The sequence below is a fragment of the Staurois parvus genome, unplaced genomic scaffold (genome assembly GCF_062004578.1).
Source record: "Staurois parvus isolate SC_StPar_1 unplaced genomic scaffold, SC_StPar_1.0 ptg000141l, whole genome shotgun sequence".
Lineage (NCBI taxonomy): Eukaryota > Metazoa > Chordata > Amphibia > Anura > Ranidae > Staurois > Staurois parvus.
The window spans coordinates 2,885,001-2,911,317 of NW_028317937.1; the positions used below are offsets into that span (position 1 = coordinate 2,885,001).

At 40.7% G+C, this 26,317-nt stretch overlaps 1 protein-coding gene and 1 long non-coding RNA gene across 2 annotated transcripts in view; one reads left to right on the forward strand and one right to left on the reverse strand.

Annotated features, from left to right (window-relative positions):
• WDR18 (WD repeat domain 18) overlaps positions 1–14,129 on the forward strand; it is a 34,704-nt gene extending 20,575 nt beyond the window's left edge. Inside the window, exons 5-10 of the mRNA XM_089673579.1 lie at positions 2,673–2,816; positions 2,907–2,965; positions 9,784–9,908; positions 10,576–10,742; positions 12,573–12,641; positions 12,738–14,129. Coding sequence (XP_089529705.1) covers positions 2,673–2,816; positions 2,907–2,965; positions 9,784–9,908; positions 10,576–10,742; positions 12,573–12,641; positions 12,738–12,863 — 690 coding nt within the window. The 3' untranslated portion in view covers positions 12,864–14,129. The remainder of the gene's footprint in view (positions 1–2,672; positions 2,817–2,906; positions 2,966–9,783; positions 9,909–10,575; positions 10,743–12,572; positions 12,642–12,737) is intronic.
• Positions 14,130–14,304: 175 nt separating this feature from the next.
• Positions 14,305–20,206, reverse strand: LOC149465195 (uncharacterized). Its single transcript, XR_016312239.1, has 2 exons — positions 20,076–20,206; positions 14,305–14,605 (listed from the first exon to the last, which is right to left on the reverse strand). It is a non-coding gene; the product is annotated as an uncharacterized LOC149465195 (long non-coding RNA).
• Positions 20,207–26,317: the final 6,111 nt, after the last annotated feature.

Consider the following 26,317-nt stretch of genomic DNA (forward strand, 5'->3'; position numbering starts at 1 on the left):
CTGGATATAAAACTATGCAGTTATTTTTTTTTTTTTCTCTGCCAGGGCATGTTAAAAAATAGAGGTAGATTTACTAAGGCCCCATTCACACTTTTATGTTGAATGAATGTTCACGGTCCTGTGTGTGTTACTACAACAAAAGACTGCACACGCTTCTAACGTTGATGCGATGCAGTGCTATTCATTCTGAATGGCACCCCAACGCACTTCACAGACTGGTGCACTGCACAGTAGCACAATAGACTAACATGCATTGCAGCACTATGTGCCGTCAAGAAAGTTGCAAACTATTGAGGTGTTTTCCATAAGCAGTGCACATAAATGTGAAAAAATGTGCATGTTTTTACACATGGCACTTCAAAGGTTAGGTGTGAACCTAGCCTAAATTTCTCTATACATCCAGTACAGCAGTGTTATTGGGTTTTGAAAATTCTAGTGGTTATGATTGGGTGTTTGACGTGAACACAGACTTAAAGTAGATCGAAAGGGAAAACTCTTTTTTATTTTTTCATTTTGGATAAGTAATGGGGTTATATCCCCTGTCCGTTTTTTTTGCCATGTGTGTCCCATAGGGGAGATTTTCCATAGCCAAAACAGGAAGTAAAAGGAAATCCCTCCAAAGTGTATGATTACAAGGGTGTCACCAGAACTACTGTCCCCATTGGAAGATTACCCCTTTATTCCCGTTCTGGTATCAACCCAAAATTTAGAATTTTTTTATTTACTTTCGATGATAACGGTCCCTATGCTGTCACATGACAAATGTGCAGATAACTTTACATACATGCATTGTGCAGGTGTGAATGGGGCTTTAAATAGTAACTCCACTTTTGTTGAGAAAAAAAACATTCCCCTCTGGGTAATCTATGTACAGTGCAAGGATTTTAACAAACTTTGTTGCAAATTTCTACCTTTTTGTTATTCTGGAGAGATAGCTGTTTGTGTCAATATGCAAAGTGAATCTTTATAGGAGTGGTTTCATAATTATCAATCAGCTGCTGAACCTGCAGGGCTCTGAGGAAAGTGTCAGCGTTTGCATCCTTCTGGACATGATTTCATTTTGTGAGTATCTCACCAAAAATGATATTTTTCTTGCAGGGGATGCCTGAATTCTTATTTGTATCTTAGTGCAGACTAAGATTAAAATCAGCCAATCACACAAGCAGGAAATTATGTTTCTGGGGGTGTTATGTACTCATTCAATGTACAGAACACCTCCAGGTAGCCATATTGCATGGCATTTTACAGAAAATTCTAGCGCTGCAGATTTAAAAAGATAATTTTTAATAACATTCAATTACAATATGACTTTGAGCGCAATTATATACGCTATATTATTTTTTTTTAATTTGCTATTTTTTTTCCCCCACAAAAGTGGAGTTCTTTTTTAACCACTTGCCTACCAGGCACTTATACCCCCTTATTTACCAGGCCAATTTTCAGCTTTCAGCGCTGCCGAACTTTGACAATTGCGCGGTCATGCAACATTGTACCCATATGAAATTTTGATCATTTTTTTCTCACAAATAGAGCTTTCTTTTGGTGGTATTTAATCGCCACTGGGCGCTTTACTTTTTGCGCTATAAATAAAAAAAAGTGCAAAAAATTTGACAAAGTTTCTTTGTTTCTATTATAAAATTTTTCAAACAGGTAATTTTTCTCCTTCACTGATGTGCGTTGATGAGGAGGCACTGATAGGCGGCACTGATAGCACTAAAGGGCACTGATAGGCAGTACTAATGAGGTGGCACGGATAGGCGGCACTGATAGGCAGCACTAATGAGGTGTCACGGATAGGCGGCACTAATATGCAGCACTGATAGGCGGCACTGATGATGGGTACTGATAGACGGCACTGACTGGCATCACTGCTGGGCACTGACTGGCGGCACTGACTGGCACAACCGCTGGGCACTGACTGGCACTGACTGGCTGCACTGGTGGGCGGGCACAGGTGGGTGGGCACAGGTGGGTGGGCACAGGTGGGTGGCACTGCTGGGCACAGGTAGGTGGCATTTCTGGGCACAGGTGTGTGACACTGCAGAGTGGCACAGGTGGGTGCACTGCTGGGCACAGGTGGGTGCACTGCTGGGCACAGGTGGGTGCACTGCTGGGCACAGGTGGGTGCACTGCTGGGCACAGGTGGGCGGAGCTAGTGGGCGCACTGCTGGGCACAGGTGGGTGGAACTTGTGGATGGCACTGCTGGGCACCGATCATCAGGGCACTGATCATCAGTGCCCTGATGATCGGTGCCGATCCTCGCTCTGACAACTGCCGGTTCTCGGCAGTACTTTCCTCACGATCGGACAGCGTGAGGAAAGTGCAGCCGAGAACCGGCACTTGCATTTCCCTGTGATCAGCGTGTCATTGGACACCGCTGATCACGTGGTAAAAGGCCGCTGTGATTGGCCTTTTACCACATCACGTGATCAGCTGTGTCCGTAGGACACAGTGATCACGGAGATCGCCGGGTGCGCGCCCCCTGGGGCGCGCAGGAGAGCGCGTTCTGGGAGGACGTCATATGACGTCCACCCAGAACTGGCCGGCCGCAGTGCAGCCATCATTCGGCTATCTGCGGTCGGCAACTAGTTAAGGCAAAGAATCTAACTATTTTTACAGTCCTTCCCCTGGTTAATGCATGTGCTCTAAGAAAATCTATGATTTATTTCAGCTGTGGGACATTGCCTCTGGGGAACTTTTGGTATCTGTGCTCTTTGATGTCCGAATCACGTCAACAACATTTGACCCAGCTGAATATCACTTATTTTGTGGTGGTAGTGATGGCTCGATATTCCAGGTGGATCTTTGTGCATGGGTAAGTGCCCTTTCTAAATTTTTAAGTGTGACCTAAACTGTTTCCAAACAGTGAAATGTCTTTTTTCTTTTTTTTTTCTTGTTTCTGCAGCCAGTGCAGCGGGAGAAGACCTTCACTGCTGAGCAAGAAAAGGTGTTTAGAGGACATAGGTAGGAAGTTTTCTGCTAAAACAATTATTTACTTCCCTGAACCTTTTGTTAGTTCTGTTTTTATCCATACTTATTCTGTCTACACATACTATCTGCTTTTTGTGTGTGTAAATATATTAATATATCGATCAATGACTGGATCGTCCAGCGAAAACCAGAAATAAAATAACGGTTCACTTTTTGTTGAACTGGGATTAAAAGAAAAAACAAACTAAATCCCTATACCAGGAGAAAAACTACGTGATGATTTAAATGAAATTTATCAATGTTGGAAGCTTACAAAAAAAATATGAATGTGCCCAAAGCACTTTAGTGCATAAAGATTATATATAAATGAATTTAATTAGTCCACAAATCCTTTACCCAGCCTTCACAGTGTATAGAAAAAAGAAAAAAAGAGAAAAAAATCTGTGCAAATATGCTTCCACCTTCCACCAGTGCAAACCAACATAAACCGCACTCACCAGATAATGGTGAGTAGTAAGCCTTTTTAGGAATTTCAGGGATCCTACACCCCCTCTATAACCTCCGGACCAACATTCCACCGTACAGGGCCAGCGTTGTCCTTCCACTCCCCTCTAAATCAGGACCTTCAAACCAGCTCCAGCGTTGTGTCAAAGAGAAAATATCATATAGTGTAATATTGCCAAACTATCACCAACCCTTATGTATATCAAACCACTCACATTTTCCAAATAGAATAAAAGCATGTTTTATTATCCTCCATCGATAGGGAAAAGACCATAAATTTCCACAAATAGATTTCAGAGACCTCACAGCTCAACTTTGCAGAGGATGACAGTGTATAATACAGATCCCAATATGGCCGCTGGAACGCGCCACTTGGCGTGCCCTCCACTCACCGGAAGTTGCGCAGGACGTTCAGATACTGAACCGGAAGTGCGTCGACGCGTTTCACCCCTCTTGATCTTGAAAATGCCCGGTGAGAGGGGCGAAACGCGCCGACGCACTTCTGGTTCAGTATCTGAACGTCCTGCGCAACTTCCGGTGAGTGGAGGGCACGCCAAGTGACGCATTCCAGCGGCCATATTGGGATCTGTATTATACACTGTCATCCTCTGCAAAGTTGAGCTGTGAGGTCTCTGAAATCTATTTGTGGAAATTTATGGTCTTTTCCCTATCGATGGAGGATAATAAAACATGCTTTTCTATTTGGAAAATGTGAGTGGTTTGATATACAGTCAGGTCCATAAATATTGGGACATCGACACAATTATAACATTTTTGGCTCTATACACCACCACAATGGATTTGAAATGAAACGAACAAGATGTGCTTTAACTGCAGACTGTCAGCTTTAATTTGAGGGTATTTACATCCAAATCAGGTGAACGGTGTAGGAATTACAACGGTTTGCATATGTGCCTCCCACTTGTTAAGGGACCAAAAGTAAGGGGACAATTGGCTTCTCAGCTGTTCCATGACCAGGTATGTGTTATTCCCTCATTATCCCAATTACAATGAGCAGATAAAGGGTCCAGAGTTCATTTCAAGTGTGCTATTTGCATTTGGAATCTGTTGCTGTCAACTCTCAAGATGAGATCCAAAGAGCTGTCACTATCAGTGAAGCAAGCCATCATTAGGCTGAAAAAACAAAACAAACCCATCAGAGAGATAGCAAAAAAATTAGGCGTGGCCAAAACAACTGTTTGGAACATTCTTGAAAAGAAGGAACGCATCGGTGAGCTCAGCAACACCAAAAGGAAGACCACAGAAAACAACTGTGGTGGATGACCGTAGAATTCTTTTCATGGTGAAGAAAACACCCTTCACAACAGTTGGCCAGATCAAGAACACTCTCCAGGAGGTAGGTGTATGTGTGTCAAAGTCAACAATCAAGAGAAGACTTCACCAGAGTGAATACAGAGGGTTCACCACAAGATGGAAACCATTGGTGAACCTCAAAAACAGGAAGGCCAGATTAGAGTTTGCCAAACAACATCTAAAAAAGCCTTCACAGTTCTGGAACAACATCCTATGGACAGATGAGACCAAGATCAACTTGTACCAGAGTGATGGGAAGAGAAGAGTATGGAGAAGGAAAGGAACTGCTCATGATCCTAAGCATACCACCTCATCAGTGAAGCATGGTGGTGGTAGTGTCATGGCGTGGGCATGTATGGTTGCCAATGGAACTGGTTCTCTTGTATTTATTGATGATGTGACTGCTGACAAAAGCAGCAGGATGAATTCTGAAGTGTTTCGGGCAATATTATCTGCTCATATTCAGCCAAATGCTTCAGAACTCATTGGACGCCGCTTCACAGTGCAGATGGGCAATGACCCAAAGCATACTGCAAAAGCAACCAAAGAGTTTAAGGGAAAGAAATGGAATGTTATATGCAATGGCCAAGTCAATCACCTGACCTGAATCCGATTGAGCATGCATTTCACTTGCTGAAGACAAAACTGAAGGGAAAATGCCCCAAGAACAAGCAGGAACTGAAGACCGTTGCAGTAGAGGCCTGGCAGAGCATCACCAGGGATGAAACCCAGCGTCTGGTGATGTCTATGCATTCCAGACTTCAGGCTGTAATTGACTGCAAAGGATTTGCAACCAAGTATTAAAAAGTGAAAGTTTGATTTATGATTATTATTCTGTCCCATTACTTTTGGTGCTTTAACAAGTGGGAGGCACATATGCAAACTGTTGTAATTCCTACACCGTTCACCTGATTTGGATGTAAATACCCTCAAAGTAAAGCTGAGTCTGCAGTTAAAGCACATCTTGTTCGTTTCATTTCAAATCCATTGTGGTGGTGTATAGAGCCAAAAATGTTATAATCGTGTCGATGTCCCAATATTTATGGACCTGACTGTACATTTATAAGGGTTGGTGATAGTTTGGCAATATTACACTATATGATATTTTCTCTTTGACACAACGCTGGAGCTGGTTTGAAGGTCCTGATTTAGAGGGGAGTGGAAGGACAACGCTGGCCTTGTATGGTGGAATGTTGGTCCGGAGGTTATAGAGGGGGTGTAGGATCCCTGAAATTCCTAAAAAGGCTTACTACTCACCATTATCTGGTGAGTGCGGTTTATGTTGGTTTGCACTGGTGGAAGGTGGAAGCATATTTGCACAGAAGATTTTTTTCTCTTTTTTTTTTCTTTTTTCTATACACTGTGAAGGCTGGGAAAAGGATTTGTGGACTTTTTAAATTCCTTTATATATCTTTATGCACTAAAGTGCTTTGGGCACATTCACATTTGTTATTATCATTGTATATACATTTTTTAAGAGTGTCACACATATGGGTAATTTTCCTTACATTTATGTATTTAGTGTGATTTAAGTGATTAGTATAGGTATTATTTGCGCTGGTTAATTTTGTTTTTGATGTTTTGGTGTTTACACTACTGCACAGCAGCATCTTATACCTAGGGCTATAGATATTTTGTGGCGCAGGAGTATTTATTTATTTTTGTGTCTTACAAAAATAACCTTAATACTTGCTCTGTTAATGTTGGGACACAGCAAGATTTATGTCCTATTAATTGAATTTTGGAATCTTTACTGCCCAGGGATTTCCTCACTTTGGAGGAACTCCTTCTCACTTCCTGTTTTGGCTATAGGACATTAAGTGAAGGAAAATCTCCCCTATGGAACACAGATGGCGGGAAAAAAAGAAACCTGACGAAGGGTCAAACCCTCCCTTATGCTATCCAAAATGGGGGGAGTTTTACCTTTTAGTTCTAATTTTAAATTGGACTTGTTGACAATAGCAGTCAATTAAACATTTGAAATTTCATTGCATTAAAGTGTTACTAAACCACAACACTAAAAATCAGTCTGCATGCTTGTTATACTCACTGTGAAACAAAAGGGGTTAATCATTTGCATTGTGTAAAAAGGATGTTTGATCCTGTCTTCTGATCCTCCCCTTCTTCCACAGTCCCCATCCATCTGCTAATAGAACAGACCCTTGGGGGCAAGCTGTACATGCTCATTTTGGTGTGTAGTGCTAGAGCAGGATTTCTTGTTTTTTTTCTTTTTCTTGGGAGAGTGCATCTGATCAGCACAGGGCCAATCGGTGCTGTACAGACAGAGGTTCAGGGGTTATGCAGCCTTATAGGACAATCAGGGGAGAATGAAAACTCCTCTTACAAGCTTTAACCAGTGCTCTGCAGGACACTGATAGAAGTCACAAGACTGTTCTGTGTACAGTGGGAGACCAGATATAATGAATGCAGGGTTATGGGTTCAGTAACCGTTTAAAAGAATAAGCAAGAAGAGGAGATTAAGAGGAATTGATTACCTTGTACAAGCACACAAATCATATTATACAGTTGAACCTTTTTGCTGCCAGGGCCACTTTTGCTTCATAGTTGCAATTTTTTTGCTAAATTAGTAACAGCCCAGCCAGAAGTGATGTGTAATGTACATTGGTTCCGTGTACATTCTAGGTAGAGGAGATGAGTGAATGGATACTAATCGTGGAAACTCCTACTGGGATTCACGTATCTAATTGCAGACAGGGTGCACTCACAGGTGTGAATGCACCCTATGGGTCTTTCAACGCAGGCAGCTGAACACTTTCAATGCAAATTCCTCCACTTGGGTAGAACAGGTGCAGCATACAGCCTCCCATTGACCTAAAAAGATGTGCACTGCTGTACTTGGGCAGTGCTGTTGTAAACACCACTATAGCATACAGGTGAATGCAAAAATTAGAAAGGTTTTGTATCTTTTTGCATACAGCTGTATGCTATACTCATGTTTACAATGGTACCATCATATATCCAAGTACAGCAGCGTGCTGCCATTTGTGTCTTTGGGAGGCTGTACTCTATACCTGGGCTACTTGAGCAGGGACAGTACACCTATGTGCAAAGACCCTGTGAAATAATTGCAATGTTAAAATTCATATACTGACTGGCAGGAAAGAAAAGCAGGCTAAAAGTTGGGATGATTCAAATGCAATTTATGAATGATAGAAAAGCATGAATATTCTGCTTGTCTGTATGGTAATGCATCCCTCTATCCTGTATATCTGTCTTTCCAGTGTTTAGGCCTGGCATTATTTATATAGTTTATTTATAAAGTGCAAGCTCCTACTCTTGAAAATGCATTTCAAAGAAATAGCATTTTTATGATTTTTTGAAAATCACATAGTATATGTCCACCCGAAACTTTGCTGTGTAGCTTTCTCCAATAAATACCTACACAGTGGGGTTTATCCCATAATAGTTTCATTCAGTGAACTGTCTTAACCACTTAAAACTAACGCACATCAACCTCTGTTTCAATACATATACTAGTTTCAAGCAACCACCCGAAACTACTTTAGATTGCTAACTTTGGACAAGTCAATTTAAAAAAAAAAGTGTGATCCACAAAACCTTTTATTCCAGGGACCAGCAATATTTCATGTGATTTCCTAGGTAGAAGTGTAGGAGGACTTCATTATTACTAGGATGTACATTGTGCACAGTGAGAAGTATAGCACACATTTTAAGGATAAAGCACAAAGAAATGGGAAAATGTAGTTTGTTTTAATCTATGGTTAAAGGCATGTTACCGATAATGGCACTGCTAAATGGTAGTAATGCTTCTTGCCATTGTTTAATCCACAGAAAGGTGAAAGTCACAAATATGGGGAATAATTCTTGAAAAGGTTAAAATGTGCAAAATAGCTAGTACATTTCCAAAGAAAGGAAATGGTTCCCATAATTACAATTTCTGTTTGCTGCTGTTCAGAGAAACTGCTTCTGACACAAATTATCGTAAGTGACCACTGTTGTAGAAAGGAGAGTGCTTTTTTTTTTTTTTTTTTTTTTTTTTTTTAAAGTACATTTCCCAAAGCCAGCAGAGAGATCATAAGGGCTAATTATTACAGTAAACCTGCTCAAGTCTCAACCACAGTGTAGAAATAAAAATAAAAAAATAAAAGGAAAAATGCAGTCGGCAATAACATCTGTGGAAAGCGTACTTAAAACGTTTCATAGGAGTGTAACTCATAGAGAATAATCAGCATATTTCTGGTGCTTAGAGAAGTCAGAATACAGATGATTTGTTGTTTTAAGTTACTGATTTTTGCACATTGCTTTTTTATCCTTTGAATAAGCTTGATACTCTTTAAGTGTTTGAAACAAGACTTGCACCAATCAGCCGTAACATTATGACCACCCACTAAAATCCCTCGAGACATGGACTCCACTAGACTTCTAAAGGTATTCTGTGGTATCTGGCACCAGGCTGTCAGTAGCAGATCCTTGTTAGTTGGTGGGGCCTCCATGGATTGGACTTTTTCCAGTATATCCCACAGATGCTCAATTGGATTGAGATCTGGAGAATTTAAATGCCAAGTCAATGCCTCAAACTTGTGTTTCTCAAACCATTCTTGAGTTAATCAAACTGGGCTACCTTTTGCCATTGTTCTGTGGTCCAGTTCTGACGCTCATGTGCCCACAGTAGGCACTTTTGACTGAAGACATGGGTCAGCATGGGCACGCTGACCAATCTGGAGCTATGCAGCCCCATATGCAACAAACTGGTTCACAGTCTAGGAGGACTCGACCTCAAATTGATCTTCTAACTAATATACACTACAGAGGGTAATATATCATAAATACCCTCAAAACCAAGGGAGGAAATTAAAAGTCTGCCCTCAAAATCTGTGGTACATTAGGAAAACTGAGTGCTATCATAAAAGGAAGAGAAGCATTTGTTTATCTTATAGGGCTTTCTAATACCACCCCCATGTAAACTCAATAATAGGCTGAGGTAAATACATGTTCATTATTGTAGACATTGTATTTAAAAATAAAGCACCTTTCTTCATCTCTGTTCACAGGGACCAGGTAACATGTCTTTCTGTTTCACTGGATGGGAGTATGCTGGTATCAGGATCTCATGATGAAACAGTCTGTGTTTGGGACATACAGAGCAAGCAGTGTCTGCGTACAGTCAACCACAGAGGTATTGTCAGTTTGTCTTTTGGATCATAGTCCATCATTGCCCAATACTACAAAACAGTATTAAACACCAAAACTTAAAATGTAATATATTGCAGCTTACCAGTCATTAGATTTAGTGGCTGCATTAGTTGTCTGTTTTTTTTTTTTAGGCTTTTCTCCGCCTCCTCCTTTTCACCTGGTGATCTTGTCAAAAACACCTCCTGTATGAGAGTTTCTTCACTCTGGATGAATGAGCACAGGGGAACAGCGGCATTATTAGTCTGAGAGGGGGGGTAGTGTTAAATGTACTAGCAGATTTAAAGACACAAACAAATTGAAGCCAAACTGCAGATCACACTGCAGTTAAAGTTAAAATCAGTTATGGCAAACAGGTTTTTTACCTTTTGGGATAAAGGTTTTTCATAATTAAATCAAAGTTGATCATTGTAAACACCCCTGCCAGTGGTAAATGGTTGACTTCCTCCTGTAAACTGATACAATCTGCAAGAGAGTTTGTTCTTTTGAAAAACTGACTTGCTTGCCAGATCACCAGATATAGAAGAAAGAAAACCCATAAGAAAACAGATGCAGCCATCACATCTAAGAATTTGTAAGCTGCAGTAAAATGTTTGTTTTTGGGTTTAATACTGCTTTAAAGATTTTTTCTAAATTGTTTTAAATTTCCCCAGGTCCAGTAACAAATGCCTTCATCATACCTGCACCTGGCAACATGCTTCGAGCAGACAGTAAGCCTAACTTTCCCCTGCCTCGATTCAGCAAACATTTTCAAGGAGCTGAGGGCTCTGATGGGCCAGAGAGTGATGGGATTATTCTCCGACTTGGGAAATGTCAACATGTGAGTATTGTTCACAATATGTGATTTGTTTGTTAGTTTACCAGCTTTTTGTTCTGGCTGGTAAGAGTCCAAGTTATTGCAAGCAAAGTATTCCTTTTCTCTAAATGGAGCAGATGATAGGTCAGTGTTTAGGAGGAACAGGTTCTGGGACTGAACACAGATTGTAGAAGTAATAAAGGGGTGGACATGGGTGGATTGGGGAAGAAGGGCCATGGTGTGGCAGACATTTTGGAGGAATATAGGGCTTTGGGGCACACACTCTCTCAACTATCCTGCGGCAACGTATACTTCAGTACCATCATCCAGTAGCAGATATCATAGGGAGTATACGACGATGGAAGTGTATGGGTTCCAGCACAGAAGCAAGTGAAGAAAACACCATCCTACTTGGACTGTTGGCTGTATGTGGTTGCTACATGTGGTGAGATTTACTAATGTAGGTGACACTTTGACAAAGGTAAAGTTGTGGTGATTGTACATGATTGTGGAAAGCCTAGGAAATGCTCTTAATTCTACTATCCATGCACTAAAATACACACACACTTCAGCATTTAGTAAATGTATATTGTGACGTGAGTGACATTGGGTGGGGGGCCCATGGAACCCAGCTCACTTTGGAGAGGTGGGGAGACCCGTTTCAGCTCCCCATATCCCTCTTATGTGTAAATCACCCTGTGCCTGTTAGGGGTACAGGGTGATCTGTTCTAATATTGGGGTGAGGGTTGTTGATTGTTTGATGTTACGTGGTTGCATCCCATTGTTCTATTGTGTGTCTGGCTTGGGAGCAAACTATTATGGGATGTATGTATTTATGTGTATTGGCTTGGTGGGGGGGGGGTGTCTCAAGCATCCCTCCCTCCTGATGGGACTGTCTGTTGGTGTGTCTCTTGTTACTAAATGTAGATTGCCCTGCCCTGTGTCATTATGCAGGGAGGGGGGGATTGTCCCCTTGAGTGTATATATCTTGTATTTGTGTTAAAATAAACTAGTCTGTCTCCTGGCTTTCTTCAAGACTGGTGTCATCTAGTCTTGTATGGTCAGCTGTGGTGTCTGTTGTCGGTGTTCGGACGGGGAAGAGGTATTCTAACAGAAGTACCCAAGTGCAGTCTGGGTCGGTTCCGTTACATATGTGCAATGCTTGGCCTGGTAGACTCCCATAGCTCATTAAAAGCCTACCAAATACTTGCTAGTTACAGTCAACAGACCCAGATGGCAGTCTTGAACAAGAATTATCCCACACACATCTCTACCTTGCAGACACATTGGCAGGGCTGCGGTCAAAGTAAAGCCAGGGCAGCCTACTATAACGAAAAAAAAAGATAATTAAAACGCCCTACAGGAACTCAATTTGTGGTGAAAGTTAGTTGACTTGTTTTTTTACACTTTGTATTATAACTTTGCTTGTTTAATTAAGTTTTATCAATTATTTAGGGCATACTCACTGTGGTGCTTGTTTCACTATTTTTCTCTCTTTTTTTTTTTTTTTTTACTTCCTACAGATATGTTGATTTCACCTCTCAGACTGTTAAATTAGGGATGCTTACAAAAACTTAGTTAACTTTTACCCCAGATTGGCTTAATCCTTGATTGGATAAGCACGCTTTGGATGAGAGTTGGGCAAAATGATTTGGCAGCATTTTTTAATTTTTCACAGAGTGTCAGGAGCTCCTTGGAGCTACTTTGTGTTACTAAATTTGCAGGAAAAAAATTATGATGTCCTATAGAATTGTACTCATAAGGCTACCTCTTTCATGTTCATTTAAAGCTAACAGAAACAATAGTCAAGCTAAATTGTGATTTTGTCAAGAAAATATTTCCTTCTCCTTTTAGGGATCAGACGACACTTACCAGCAGAGGGCAGGTCATCTTCACCAACTTCTTGGTGAAAGTGAAGGCAAGGTGAGGTCTTTAGTAATATCAGTAAATTTGGCAATTATTGTGCATTAGTAACTTGTCTCTATTTTTGGCTTCATCATATCTCTCCTCTCACCCCAGAATCTTTCAGGTCTTGTTGAGCAGCTGCGAGCGCGGACGGCAGAATTGGAAGAGGAGCTGAGTATGGTGCGAAAGATAAACAAAGATCTCTTTGACTTTTCAGCTAGCATTATCACGAAACCATGAAACATGATGCAAACTATACACTAAAATGTATAATAATTTAAATCATCAGTTTGTCAAAATAGATTTCATGCAGCTTTGACTAGCCACACAAAGTGGTTTTGTGAGGTGCAAGATTATCTGTATCAAATTAGATAAAATAAGTAGTAGAGCAAAACAACCAATTTGCCAAGATTCTTTTAGTTACTGGTCACTGGAAATTGTTCATGTAGTGGTATTTCTCTTCATTTTAGGCAAGTTGCTTGTCTGTCACAGATGGCTCTTGCCTAGAAGTATTCTTGTGAGTTTAACAGCAATAATGTCAATATCTAAATTGATAGTTTATTTCAGAAAAAAGAGCAATATGCAGAAACCAAGAGCAACCAATAAGGACTTGTTCACACTACCCAGTTGGGCAAGCACACTAGTATGTTGCAGTGTCATTCATTTAAATGGCACCCAAATGCATCTACAGAGCACACCTGTACTTCCAACAGCCCCCAGCACATCACAATGTGCATTGTGGGGAAAAAAATTGAATCGTGAACATGATAATGTGACTTGCAGCATGTGTTACCCAAACAAAATTGGGTGGGAATAGGAGAAAAGAACTCATCTTTCACTGATTTGACTATAGCTAAATTGAAACCTGTTTGGTTCCCAGTAGTTAATGCTCATCAAATATCATCAACATTGCCTTATGTTACTGGTGAAACAAACTTTTATTGAGTGTGCTCTTCATATTACATGACCATTTATTAATTTGTATCCTTAGTAAAAGGCATTGAGCAGTGGATGTGTCTGACTTGTGTGGTGCATTTCAAGTCATTAACCCCTTCAAGCTGGCGCCTCCTGGCACTTTAAGGGTTCCAGAAGCCGGGAGGCGGGGTTTAGGGTCATGTGACACTACGTCACGGCGGTCACATGATCGGGAAAGGTCCTGATTGAAAGAGGAGATCGGGACCTTTCCGTGAGTATCGGACATGTGTGCTGGGAGCACGCAGGGCGCGCGCTCTCGGCCCATATGTCCTTTTTTAATAGAACGCAAATGTGCGGCCGCTCGGCGTCTAGGCCCAGGCGCCGGGAGGCCGCACATTTGTGTGCGGCTGGCGTGAAGAGGTTAAAATGAATGCATTCTTCCTCATGATAGATGTCCTTTGGATGTATAGCTCAGATTACTTTAGGTAACGTCTTTTGCAATGTAACCATTATGAATTTAAATTATGTAAACAATAACTTCTGTTATCTATCATTTTGTAATAAAGGATTTTTGTTCATTTTTTTTTTAAATGATCTGTGATGTGTTTTGCTGGAAAACGGTTTCAATCTGTTAAAAGGTTTGCTCAATTTTTTTTTTATTTTCGTAACGCCTGTATACACCACATACCTGTTTATCTGGAATGCTCCCTAGGTATTCATGGAATCGTACAGTAGATCTAAATCAAATCCATAAAATCCCATAAAATATTTGTAACATTTTTATGCAATTTCAAAGATTGCTTTCAGTGTTTTACATAAACTGTTTTTGTTATAATACTGCCACGAAGGTCCTTGTTCAGACGCTTTGCTGTTACAGTTACGACTGTCTCCCTTTGCGGATCCTGAGTTGCCACCCTGTCACATGGGCCCCTGATGGAAGCTTCAATTCTGGCAAACATTGCACAAGCATTCTCCACCATTGTCAGGGAGCTATTGCAGAAGAATTTAGGATGTGCATTTGATGCTTTAGCGAGTACATGTAGACCAGCTTTAGGAAATCGGCAGCCCTGAGATGCAAAGAAGGATAAAAACAGTATGTTACAAAGGAAAAGAAAAACTAAACAATTGTATAGACACAATTATGCACTGCTTAGCAAACTAAATTTTATCCAGTTCGGGTTTACCTCTTTTTAAACTAGTGTGATTGAACAGAACACTAAGCGTAAATTAAATAGCACAAAAGGAGAATATCTTGCTTTCCAAATACAAAAATTAATTAAAAGAAGAAATTGTAAGGCGACTGTGTGTAACCAGGTTTACAATCTTCATATATTCTGTTGTTTCATATTAACCAATCACTGTTCGTAGGCTTAATCAAGATTTACATTGGAGTTATGGAAGTCCTCACACATTTGTCTCTACATAGTATGATAGATTTTGTCAGGCTGTAATAAGTGTGTCCAAATCACCTTAATGCATAATGAAATATTTTGCAGTCTATGAAACTTGGGCATCACTAGTGTCTTGCATCTCATGCTGTGCACCCCTGGTCCCTACACCATGACTGCTAACTTGCCAGCCACTTCTACAACCCTACCCTAGCTGACCTTTACTGAACTATACACAGCTTGTATTTCCTGCTGGCAGAGAACAGGAGCCCTATGAAAAGACACTTCTGTGGCTGCTCAGCACATGACCAGGCCCATGTACAGCTGTCCATGTGTTTCAGAGAACTGCAGTAAGTACTGTAGTGTGGGACTGTATTATAAGTGTAGGGAAGGTGAGTAGGGGATGCGGGGGTCTGCATTGTATATACAGTAAGGAACAGAAATATTTAAACACCCTGCGATTTTGCAAGTTCTCCCACTTAGAAATCATGGAGGGGTCTGAAATTCACATTGTAGGTGCATTCCCACTCTGAGAGACAGAAAAAAAAAAATTCAGGAAATCACATTGTATGATTTTTAAAGAATTTATTTGTCTTGCACTGCTGAACATAAGTATTTGAACACCTGAGAAAATCAGTGTTAATATTTTGTACAGAAGCCTTCGTTTGCAATTACTGAGGTCAAACGTTTCCTGTAATTCTTGACCAGGTTTGCACACACTGCAACAGGGATTTTGGTCCAATCCTCCACACAGATCTCTAGATCTGTCAGGTTTTGGGGCTGTCGCTGAGCAACACGAAGTTTTAGCTCCCTCCAAAGATGTTCTATTGGATTTAGGTCTGGAGACTGGCTAGGCCACTCCAGAACCTTGATATGCTTCTTACCGAGCCACTCCTTGGTTATCCTGACTGTGTGCTTCGGGTCGTTGTCATGTTGGAAGGTACACAATTTTGTGTCTGGTGTCTTTTGACAGCTCTTTGGTCTTGCCCATGGTAGTAGTTGGCAACTGACTGTGGGGTGGACAGGTGTCTTTAAAGAGCTCAGACAGGTGCTACTAAGTTAGATTAATGAGTGGAGTAGAGGTGGATTTTTTAAAGACACAGTAACAGGTCTTTGAGAGCCAGAATTCTTGCTGTTTCTTAGGTGTTCAAATACTTATGTTCAGCAGTGCAAGACAAATACATTTTTTAAAAATCACACAATGTGATTTCCTGAATTTTTTTTTTTAATTCTGTCTCAGAGTGGGAATGCACCTACAATGTGAATTTCAGACCCCTCCATGATTTCTAAGTGGGAGAACTTGCAAAATCGCAGGGTGTTCAAATACTTCTGTTCCTCACTGTATATGGAGATGGATTCAGGGGAACTTTAGTTTTATGTATGTGCAGGTCAGGGAGGGTTGTATCATATAGGGGAAGGGGAAGGGTGCTGTATTTTATGCATATGTGAGGAAAGGGGAGCTGTGTTGTATGTAAGAGTGGGAGCATAGGGTCCTGCATTGTGAATGTAAGGAAAGGGGGCTGTATTGTATGCGAGTATAAGGCTGGCAATACATTATACAGTTTTCCTTTAGATTTGCCTAAAACCATATAATATGAACTCCCCCTTCCTGACCAGGCACTGTTACTTTAACTGACAATTGGGTGGTCATTCAACGCTTTACCCAAATGAAATTTACGTCCTTTTTTTTTTTTGATTGCCTCTGCGTTTTTACTTTTTGCGCTATAAACAAAGACAATTTTGAGAAAAAAAACTATATTTTTGACTTCTTGCTGTTAAACATGTCCAATTAAAAAAAAATGAAATCAAATTTTGACATAAATTTAGGGCAAAATGTATTCTGCTACGTCTTCTGCTAAAAAAAAAATAAAAAATCCCAATATGTGTAAATTAATTGGTTTATGTGAAAGTTAGCGTTTACAAATGGCGTTATATAGACTGGATTTTGGGGGGGGGGGGGGGGGGGGGTACTAATAATGGCGGCAATCAGCAGGCATTCTGACACTGGAGGGAACTGACAGTGTCACTGACATCCCCAGTGACACCAATACAGTGACCAGTGCTAATGGTGCACGGCAGGAAGGGGTTAACATGAGGGGCGATCAAAGGGATAAATGTGTGTTTTACTATGGGGGCTGTGTCTGTGCTTTCCACTGTAAGCACACTGCTTTGTATGGCTGTTATGCAGAGCCATACAAAGCAGTGTTCTGGAGCGGACAGGGGAAAGAACTGTATTGTTTACAGTTCTCTCCCCCCATTGATATTACTCAGCGATCACTGGGTGCCATCGAGTAATCACCGACTGGGACCCAGTGATTGACAGCCGAAGCTGCGAATGGCTGGGCGGCTTGCGCGCGCCTCCTGCCCGGAAATGCAAAAATCACATCTATATATAAGTGATTTTTGCACACCTGTGCCGCCCTGTAGCAGTATGTCTGCTATAGGGCGGCGGTTAAAAGTAAAACTAGATGAAATTATACAAGAAAATTGCATAATGTATGGCCAGCTTAAGAAGAGAGAAGGCTGCATTGTATCTGAGCGTGAGGCAGGGGGGTCAGCTGGCTGCATTGCATGTAAATGTGAGCAAGAGGGGGCTGTACTGTATATGAATATAAGGAGGGTGGCTGAGTTTGTATGCAAATCTGTTGGGGGGGTTTGCATTGTGTGTGAGGAGAGCGGGCAGGGGTGTGCATTGCTTGAAAGCTTGAGAGATGAAGGGGTGGAAACGAAGGTGCAAGGGTTGGCAGTAGTGGAAGGTGGGGTGCAGAGGAGAGCAGTGAAAGGGGAATGCAAATGTGTTTTTTTTTTTTTTGGGGGGGGGGGGGGGTTGCTTTCGACAGGAGAATTCTGTTGGCAAGCACAGCATAACAAAAGGCAAAATTTTTTTTTTTTTTTAAGTTTTGGATTTAGTGGAGAGGAATTAGATTTGTCAGTTTGTATTGCTGTCTGTACCCCAGTTAGGGAGATGGATCCTCTCTATTTGTCCTGTTTACCATTATGATTGAAAGTAAAAGAAAATCCCAGATTTTGGGTTGTCTCCAGAAAAGTAATAGAGGGGAAATCTACCAATGGGGACACTAGTTCTGGTGACCTAGGGGTCCCCAAGAGATTCCCTTAATTTGCAGGGATTTTCTCTCACTTCCTATTTGGCTATGGGACAGGAAGTGAAGGGAAATCACCACAATTGGGCACAGATGGTGAACAAAAAAATCTGACGGGTTATAACCCTCCCTTGATATATCCAAAATGAAAAAAAAGGTTTTGCCTATAGTTCCACTTTAAGCAAAGGGGTACCCAAGCAAACTGAATGAGGGAGTGCAAGGTGTGAAAGTTAGCCGTGTGTAGGCGATGTAGGGAGGGCAGAGATGAATGGGGGAAGAGGGTGCAGAAGTGAGTGGTGGATGGCAGTTTTGGACGAGTTATAACAACGGGGCACAGAAGCCAACAGTGAATGGGGTGGTGCTGAAGTGAGCAGTACACACATTTGCTGGGGGGAAAGGTAAGTGGGGTATACAAGTGGACAGTGGTTTTTGGAGGATGAATTGTACTTGCAAATAATGGACAAGCAAGTGCAGAGGAAAATGGTGGCTTGGTGGTGCAGAAATAAGCAGTGGATGGGAAGTACAGAAGTAGTGGAGGGTAGTATTAGGAGGTGTTGCTTGTGGAGTTTGCGTATTGGGGGGATTTTCATTTGGGGGGGGGGGTGCTTGAGATGTTGAGGGTTACTAATGGAATTTCTTTACATTTCTTTGTGTGTTTAGCACTCCTGACCACTGTGTGCAACTTTTGGCACAGCATTCAATATACAATACAGGATTATGTAACATACTGTGTACATTACGTTCTCCTTACGACCATACTGATGTACAGTACACATCCCTTAATCCTTTTGTTGCATACAATTGGCCTCTTTACTCTGTACAATAGACTGTACAATGCATACTGAACTCTGTACATTATTTATTCCTAAACCCTGCACCCCATTTGCTAGTGGTAATTTTATATTTTGTTAATGTTTTCATTGGCCAATGACTGGCTGCTAAGTACCTATTGACTATTTTAATTGAGTTCTTCTTTAGGAACAATGCCTTCCACTCCATACTCACTATGGACTGCAACACAAGGGTAATTGCTTTTCTTTGCCTAGAGTACCATTAAAAGTACCTTTACTTTCCTTAACCCTTTCTCCCCTAGTTGTCATCTGCTTTGCGATGCTCCGGCTTGGGGGAGCCCTCATCATCTACACTTACAATGCAGAACTGCTGGTCTTGTATGGTAGGTAATTACTGTACATCAGAGTGCAATTGATGGATGGAGGAACTGTTGCATGGATAGGAGGAGGCTGTGGGAGTGAAGAATAAGGCACACTATATGATCAGAAATTTCTGGACACCAGATAATCTCACATACGATATGGCAAAAATTGTGACAACCCCTCCTACAGTGATAGAGTGCAGGTGTTTCCAATGAAAGTTCTTGTTAATGTTACAGCATACAAAGAAATATTAAACAACTGTGTGCTTCCTCCCTTGTGATGACCATTTTAGATCTTGACAGTGCCCAAAGGTCAGGTCCAAAATTATATGGTTTGATGAGCTTGGTGTGGAGGAACCTGAGTTGCCGTCACAGAGTCTTGCCCTCAACGCTATTGAAAATCTTTAGGATATACTCAACTGCCTATTTTGTGCCAGACCTTCTTGTTCAACATCAGTACTAGACCTCACAAATGCTCTTTACTAAATGGGCCAAATTCCCAAAGACACGCCTTCCAGTGGGACCTGTTATAGCCCCAAAGTGTTGTTCAGTTGTGTATCAATGCTCATGGTTTTGGAATGGCTTATTTAACAAACTCGTATATTGTAAGTGTGATGGTCAGGTGTCCACAAATTTTTAATCATATAGTGTAAGTAAAAGTGTCTTTTATTGGTACCCCAGCTAAAAACAAGTATTTAATCCTTGCAGTGCAGGGGGAACCCACCGCAAGGAGAGGTTGTTTTGTTTTTTAATCTCAGAGTTCAGCTTTAACTTTACCTCTTTGAGCCCCTGGGACTGATTGTAGCAGTATGCTATATATTTTCTAATTGCAGCGCACAGGTGTGCTTCAATACACATTTTGTCCAGAGGATGAAAAATAGGGTGAGATATTTACCTTTTCTTTTTCTCTCTTTCCTGGCAACTGGCGCTCTGTTTTGCTCTCCGAGCAGCTCCCACTGGTCCTGCATTGTCTGTGATGATATTGGAGAGGGAACAGCCACACAACCAAGGGTAGTTAGAGTTAAACGTTAACTGCCAATTGATAACAAGGACTGTGAAGCATCAGAGGCACTTATTACAACAGAGATTTCGAGATTGAAAAATCAATGGTTTCATTTCATCTGGACCTGTGCTGCATTTCACCATTGACAGAGTCTGGAAATAAAAATAAATTGGTTGTGGAGATCAGACAGAACATTGTTGGCCCTCTTAGTGCCTGCCATCCAGTTCCTGTATGGCTACCTTTAGTTGAATTGTAGAAGCTTGTTCACATGGCCTAAAAACATCACCATGTCTGTACCAAAATGCTGACAGCAAACAGTAGGACAGCATACAAGAGTTAAAGAAGTACGGTTAGTTAAAAAAAAAAATTAAGTCAGCCACTACAACTGTAGCTGCTGATTTTTAATAAACAGGTACTCATCAGTCCAGCACTGTCTTCAGCCAGGCTAGTTCTTCGCCAGTTTTCGGATCCCCAGGGCCACCATCATAATTATGGGAAGATAGCTCATCGCTGTACATGCATGAGATGCACTGCGCTGTCAGATTTACTAAACTGTAAGCAGTAGCTCTAAAACCGATCAGTCACCAAGTACCCCCAATAGGTCGTGTATTCATGATGTTTTTTAATAGTTCAAACAGGAGAGTACACTTTACTAGTACTGTCAACTCACTTTCCACATTAGTTCAGAAATCCCACAATAAGACGGGCTATAGCACAGTTTGCCATTCGTTTTCATACTGAGGATCTAATATGCAAGTAAAATGTAAAGTATTGACTTTAAACTGCCATTCATGGACAGGCTACATTCATATCTAATTCCATAACACATGCAGTAAATCAGGGCCCATGGTTTGGGCATACATCCTACTTATATAAATGTATTAGTAGTGTTTAGAGTTCTGGCCACAAGGGAGAATCACTGCTGTTTTCTAACAGAAAGGCAACTGATAGCTATAGTTATGTAGTTCAACTTAAATCAGAAAATATAAAAATTGGAATGAGTTTTTAAGAAAACTTGTAAAGGGAAAAGTACAAAGACTAACATGACTTACCTCCTGAAAAGTCTAGTTGTCTGCCTGTCTGTGGTTTCAGTATTTTACGATGAATTGCCCTGAAACAAGTATACCGATTGGGAAAGTTCTATTTGTTCTAGGTCAGCGACTCCAAAGTAATGAAGTCATAAATGAACACGACAACCAGATAACTAGTATTTTCATAAAAGGAGGCAGTAAAGTCAGCCTCCATACCTCTCAGTACAGATTTCTTATGAACACATTTAGTGTAAGTACCAGAATTTGTGTAGATATCAACATGCTGTAATTCCTTTTTTTTAACAGCAGCAGACCAGATTAGAATGGAAGCTAGCAGTAGGAAATACAACTCTTTTGAAGTACATGTGCTACTGGGGGAAAAGAGCAAAATAGGAAGAGTGATGATTCAGGCTGCTGCTCCCTAATTGTCCAGCCAGCAGGCTGTTTTCCTAAGCAAACTATGATGCTACCACAGTTGAGGGCCTGTCATGAGTGTCTTGCTCACAATACTGTAAATTCAATAGAAAGTCACTAGTACTCTTTGCTGGGTGACTTAAAATATAATTAAAGGCAATTTTTTTATTTTGTTTTGGACAGAGCAGAGATGGATTAGAACACCTGTTAGTTCTTAGTGTTATCTGTGCCCCCATTAGGGAAAGTTAAAGAAAATCCCAAATTTTGTGTTGTCCCAAGAAAAGTAATAGAGAAGAAATCTTCCAATAGGGACACTAGGTTCTGGTGACCTGTGGGCCCCAAGGGATTCCCCTAATTTTCAGGATTTCCTCTCAGTTCCAGTTGTAGTTATGGGACAGGAAGTAATGGTAAATCTCCCCAATGGGACACGAATGGCGATAAAAAAAAATTGGACGGGCTACAGCCCCCCTTATTCTATCCAATGTGAAAAAAAAAGTTTTGCCTGTAGTTCTGCCTTAAGGTTTCCCAAACAAAATTAGCACGCTCTTGACTACTACTGCTTCTGATCACCAACTTCAAATGATTTGCATATACATAAGTTTGATACTTTATATAAAATTGCACCAATACACCCAGAGTAATATACAGTAGGTTGAATCCTACTGTATACTATAATATTAAAAGCATTGCCTACAATGAGATCCTCACTTCTGTTGCCTATTATGAGGTCTCCTACTCTTGGATTTTTTTTTCATATTAAAGTGGAACTTCACTCTTTCAATCAACATTGAGTCAATAAAACCTTTATGAAACTAAAAATAGTCAAACGACAGTATACATGAACATTACACCAAAGGTCATCCCCTTGTGTCCCATACAAACAATCTGCACATAACAGCGAAAAGAGACGACGTGGGCAATTCCAAGAACATAATCAACAGAATTGTTCAGTATACAGCGGAAAACATCTCCCATACAGTTAACAGTACAATACAAGTCTCCAGTATCCGGAGGGGTGTATGAGGGACGCCTGAATCCAATTAGACATTTTCTATAAACCAGTAAAAATGAGAGAAGCAGTAAGAAATCCGAGAAAAAAAAAAAAAAAAGATAGGGCGAAAAAAGGAAGAGGAAAAAGAGAAAAGGTAGGAAAAAGGGAGAGCAAAAGGGTGAATAGGAGAAAACAACAGGAAGGACGGGGGGACGGGGGAGGAAAAGAGCATGGGAAGCAGGAAAGAGAAAAAAAGGTGTGCTCGAGGGCTCTAAAGAAATGAGAGAGGACATCGGTACATCAGGTGTGATCAATTTTCAATGATTGGTACCATAGCTTGTAGACTCTAATGCAGGCCATAGATGGGTCGAAAATCGGCCGATTTTTCGGCCGAAAATAAAATCGGCCGATTTTCGGATCGTTAGTGGGCGATTTGGTCGGCCGTTTTTCGGTATTTTGGCCGTTTTTTTTTCGGTAAAGTTGGAAAAAAATCGGCCGATTTTGCCGATCGGCCGATTTTCGCAGCAATTAGTGGGCAAATCGGCCGATTTTTTACCGATAAAAAATCTGCGCATGAGCAGTGACCTGCAAGAGGAAGACAAAAAGAAGAAGACGAAGACGATGAAGAAGAGGATGAAGAAGAAGAAGAGGAAGAAGAAGAGGATGAGGATGAAGAAGAAGAAGAGGAAGAGGATGAGGATGAAGAAGAGGATGAGGAAGAAGAAGAGGATGAGGATGAAGAAGAAGAGGATGAAGAAGAGGATGAAGAAGAAGAGGAGGATGAAGAAGAAGAGGATGAGGATGAAGAAGAGGATGATGAGGATGAAGAAGAAGAAGAAGAGGAGGATGAGGATGAGGAAGAAGAGGAGGATGAGGATGAAGAAGAGGATGAGGATGAAGAAGAGGATGAGGATGAAGAAGAAGAAGAAGATGAGGATGATGAAGAAGAAGAGGACGAGGATGAGGATGAAGAAGAAGAGGATGAGGATGAAGAAGAAGAGGATGAGGATGAGGAAGAAGAAGAGGATGAGGAGGAAGAGGATGAGGATGAAGAAGAGGATGAGGATGATGATGATGAAGAAGAGGATGAGGATGAGGAGGATGAAGAGGAAGAGGAAGAGGAAGAAGAAGAATGAAAATAAGAAGAATTCCAGTCCAGCATAAAGTGTCTCTGCAGAGAGCTCCGCTATTTCTGACAGTTCTCTGACAGTTCCTTGACATTTACAGCGGTTGAAACATTGTATCTATTTGTTTCCGAATAAAAACATCTGTATCCTAAATGGAAACAAATAGATACATTGTTGCAACTTCTATAAATGTCAAGGAACTGTCAGAGAACTGTCAAAGAAATAGCAGAGCTCTCTGCAGGGACACTTTTTGCCGGCTCTAGACGGGTAGAAAATCGGCCGATTTTTTTTTTACCATTGATGGTAACGTCGGCCACTTGAAAAACCGATTTTTCGTTTTTTAAAAGAAAAATCTGCAGTTTTTCTCCCCATCTATGGCCTGCATAACTTTCACAAAGACCAAATAATAAACACAGATTTAAGTTATTTTTACCAAAGAAATGTAGCAGTATAAAATTTGGCCAAAATTTCTGAAGAAAAATTATTTGCAAAATTTTACAACAGAAACAAAGAAAAATGTGTTTTTTTCAAATTTTTTGGTCGCTTTTTCATTTACAGTGCAAAAAATAAAAAACCCAGTGCTGATTAAATACCACCAAAAGAAAGCTCTATTTGTGTAAAAAAGAAGGACAAAAATTTCATATGGGTACATTGTGGCATGACTGAGTAATTATCAGTCAAAGTGCGACAGAGCTGAAAGCTCAAAATTGGCCTGGGCAGGAAGGGGGTAGAAGTGCCCTGTAGGCTAGTGGTTAAAGGCCTTTACTAAAAAGCTCTAATTTTGTTTCTTTTGTTCACAGCACATTCTCCCAAAAGGATTTTGGTTTCATCAGGTAAGTTATGGCAAACTCCAATCTGGCTTTTTTATGTTTGTGTGTCATCAGTGGGGTTCTCTTGGGTCTCCTACCATAGCATCCCTTTTCATTCAGATGGCGATGTATAGTGTGAGCTGACACAGTTGTACCCTGTACTTGAAGGTCAGCTTGAATTTGTCTGGAAGGTGATCGAAGTTCTTTAGCCACCATTCGAACAATCCTTTGTTGCAATCTTTGATTAATTTTTCTCTTTCATCCACGTCCAGGGTGATTAACTAGTGTGCCATGGGCTGTAAACCTCTTGATAATGTGGTGCATAGTGGATAAAGGAACATTAGGATCTCTGGAGATGGACTTGTAACCTTGAGATTGTCCATGCTTTTCCACAATTTTGTTCTCAAATCCTCAGACAATTTTTTGCTGTTCTTTCTCTTCTCCATGCTCCATGTGGCACACAGAAACACACAACAAAAAGGTTGATTGAATTTTTTACCATTTTAACTGGTTGCCAGAATTGATTTATTTCAGGTACTTATGTAGTGCCATCAATTTACGCAGCGCTTTACATATATATACACTGTACATTCACATCAGTCTCTAACCCTCAAGGGGCGTACAATCTAAGGTCCCTAGCTTATATTCATACATACACATACTAGGGTCAATTTAGACAGGATCCAAGGTAATTGATATTAAAATCTGTGCTTAAGTGCCACATCCCTAATATTGTGAATATATACCAAGGCACAAAATAATTATAAAACCATGATTTATTTTATATAAAAATTCAATATGTAAAATAACATTCTATTTCACAACAATAATAAAACGTGTAGAAAATTAAAAGTTTACAATACCAAGAACAGCAAATGTCTTTCCATGTGATGCAAATTCTTTGTAAACTCTGGGTTCATTCCTATTGGCTTGGGCTCAACGCGTTTCAAGGACTTAATCCACTTCTTCAGGAGCCATCACCATATAGACATTTGACTACTGATATAAGAACAAATACAAACAATCGAAAAATCACAAAAACATATTTTTCCATTCTGGCATAATAGAGCATCATATTGTAACTGCACCAGAAAAGGGGAGAGAGAACAAAAGGAAGAGAGGAGCAGTACCCCCTGGAAACTCAAAGGGGGAAGGAGAGGATGCAAGCCACATAATGTACAAATATATACATACATCAAGACCTATAAATGAAAAATTACCTCCAAAAATAGGTGGCTTCAAATATGCTAAGTGAATGGTATAGAGACCCTCTACTTGTGGACCTATACCAGCCTCTATTCATATTCTCCTCATACCGCAAAAAAATTTCCTCCTAAATGGTAAATATATCATGTAAAACCAACCATTGTGTTAATGGAGTATGGGGGGCTTGGCAAACTAAAATGTATCCAACAACCACCTCTACACCTGTATCCACTTCATGGCAAAATGCCTAAAGTGAGCTTCTCACAATAGATCATATGCTCACGGCTGGCTTATAGACAAAGCTGAAAGCTTCCTGTGTGGTAATAACAGCACATGGTAAAAAAAAAAACTTTAGTATTAATTAGCTCCATTCTTAAAGTGTTACTAAACCCACAACAGTAAAATCAGTCTGTATATGCAGTAAAGCATGCTTGTTATACTCACTGTGGAACCGAAGGGGTTAATCCTCTGCATTGTGTAAAAAGGCTGTTTGATCCTTTCTTCTCTGCCCCTCCTCTTGTTGAAATGACCACCTGATACAGACTGAGCCAGTGGT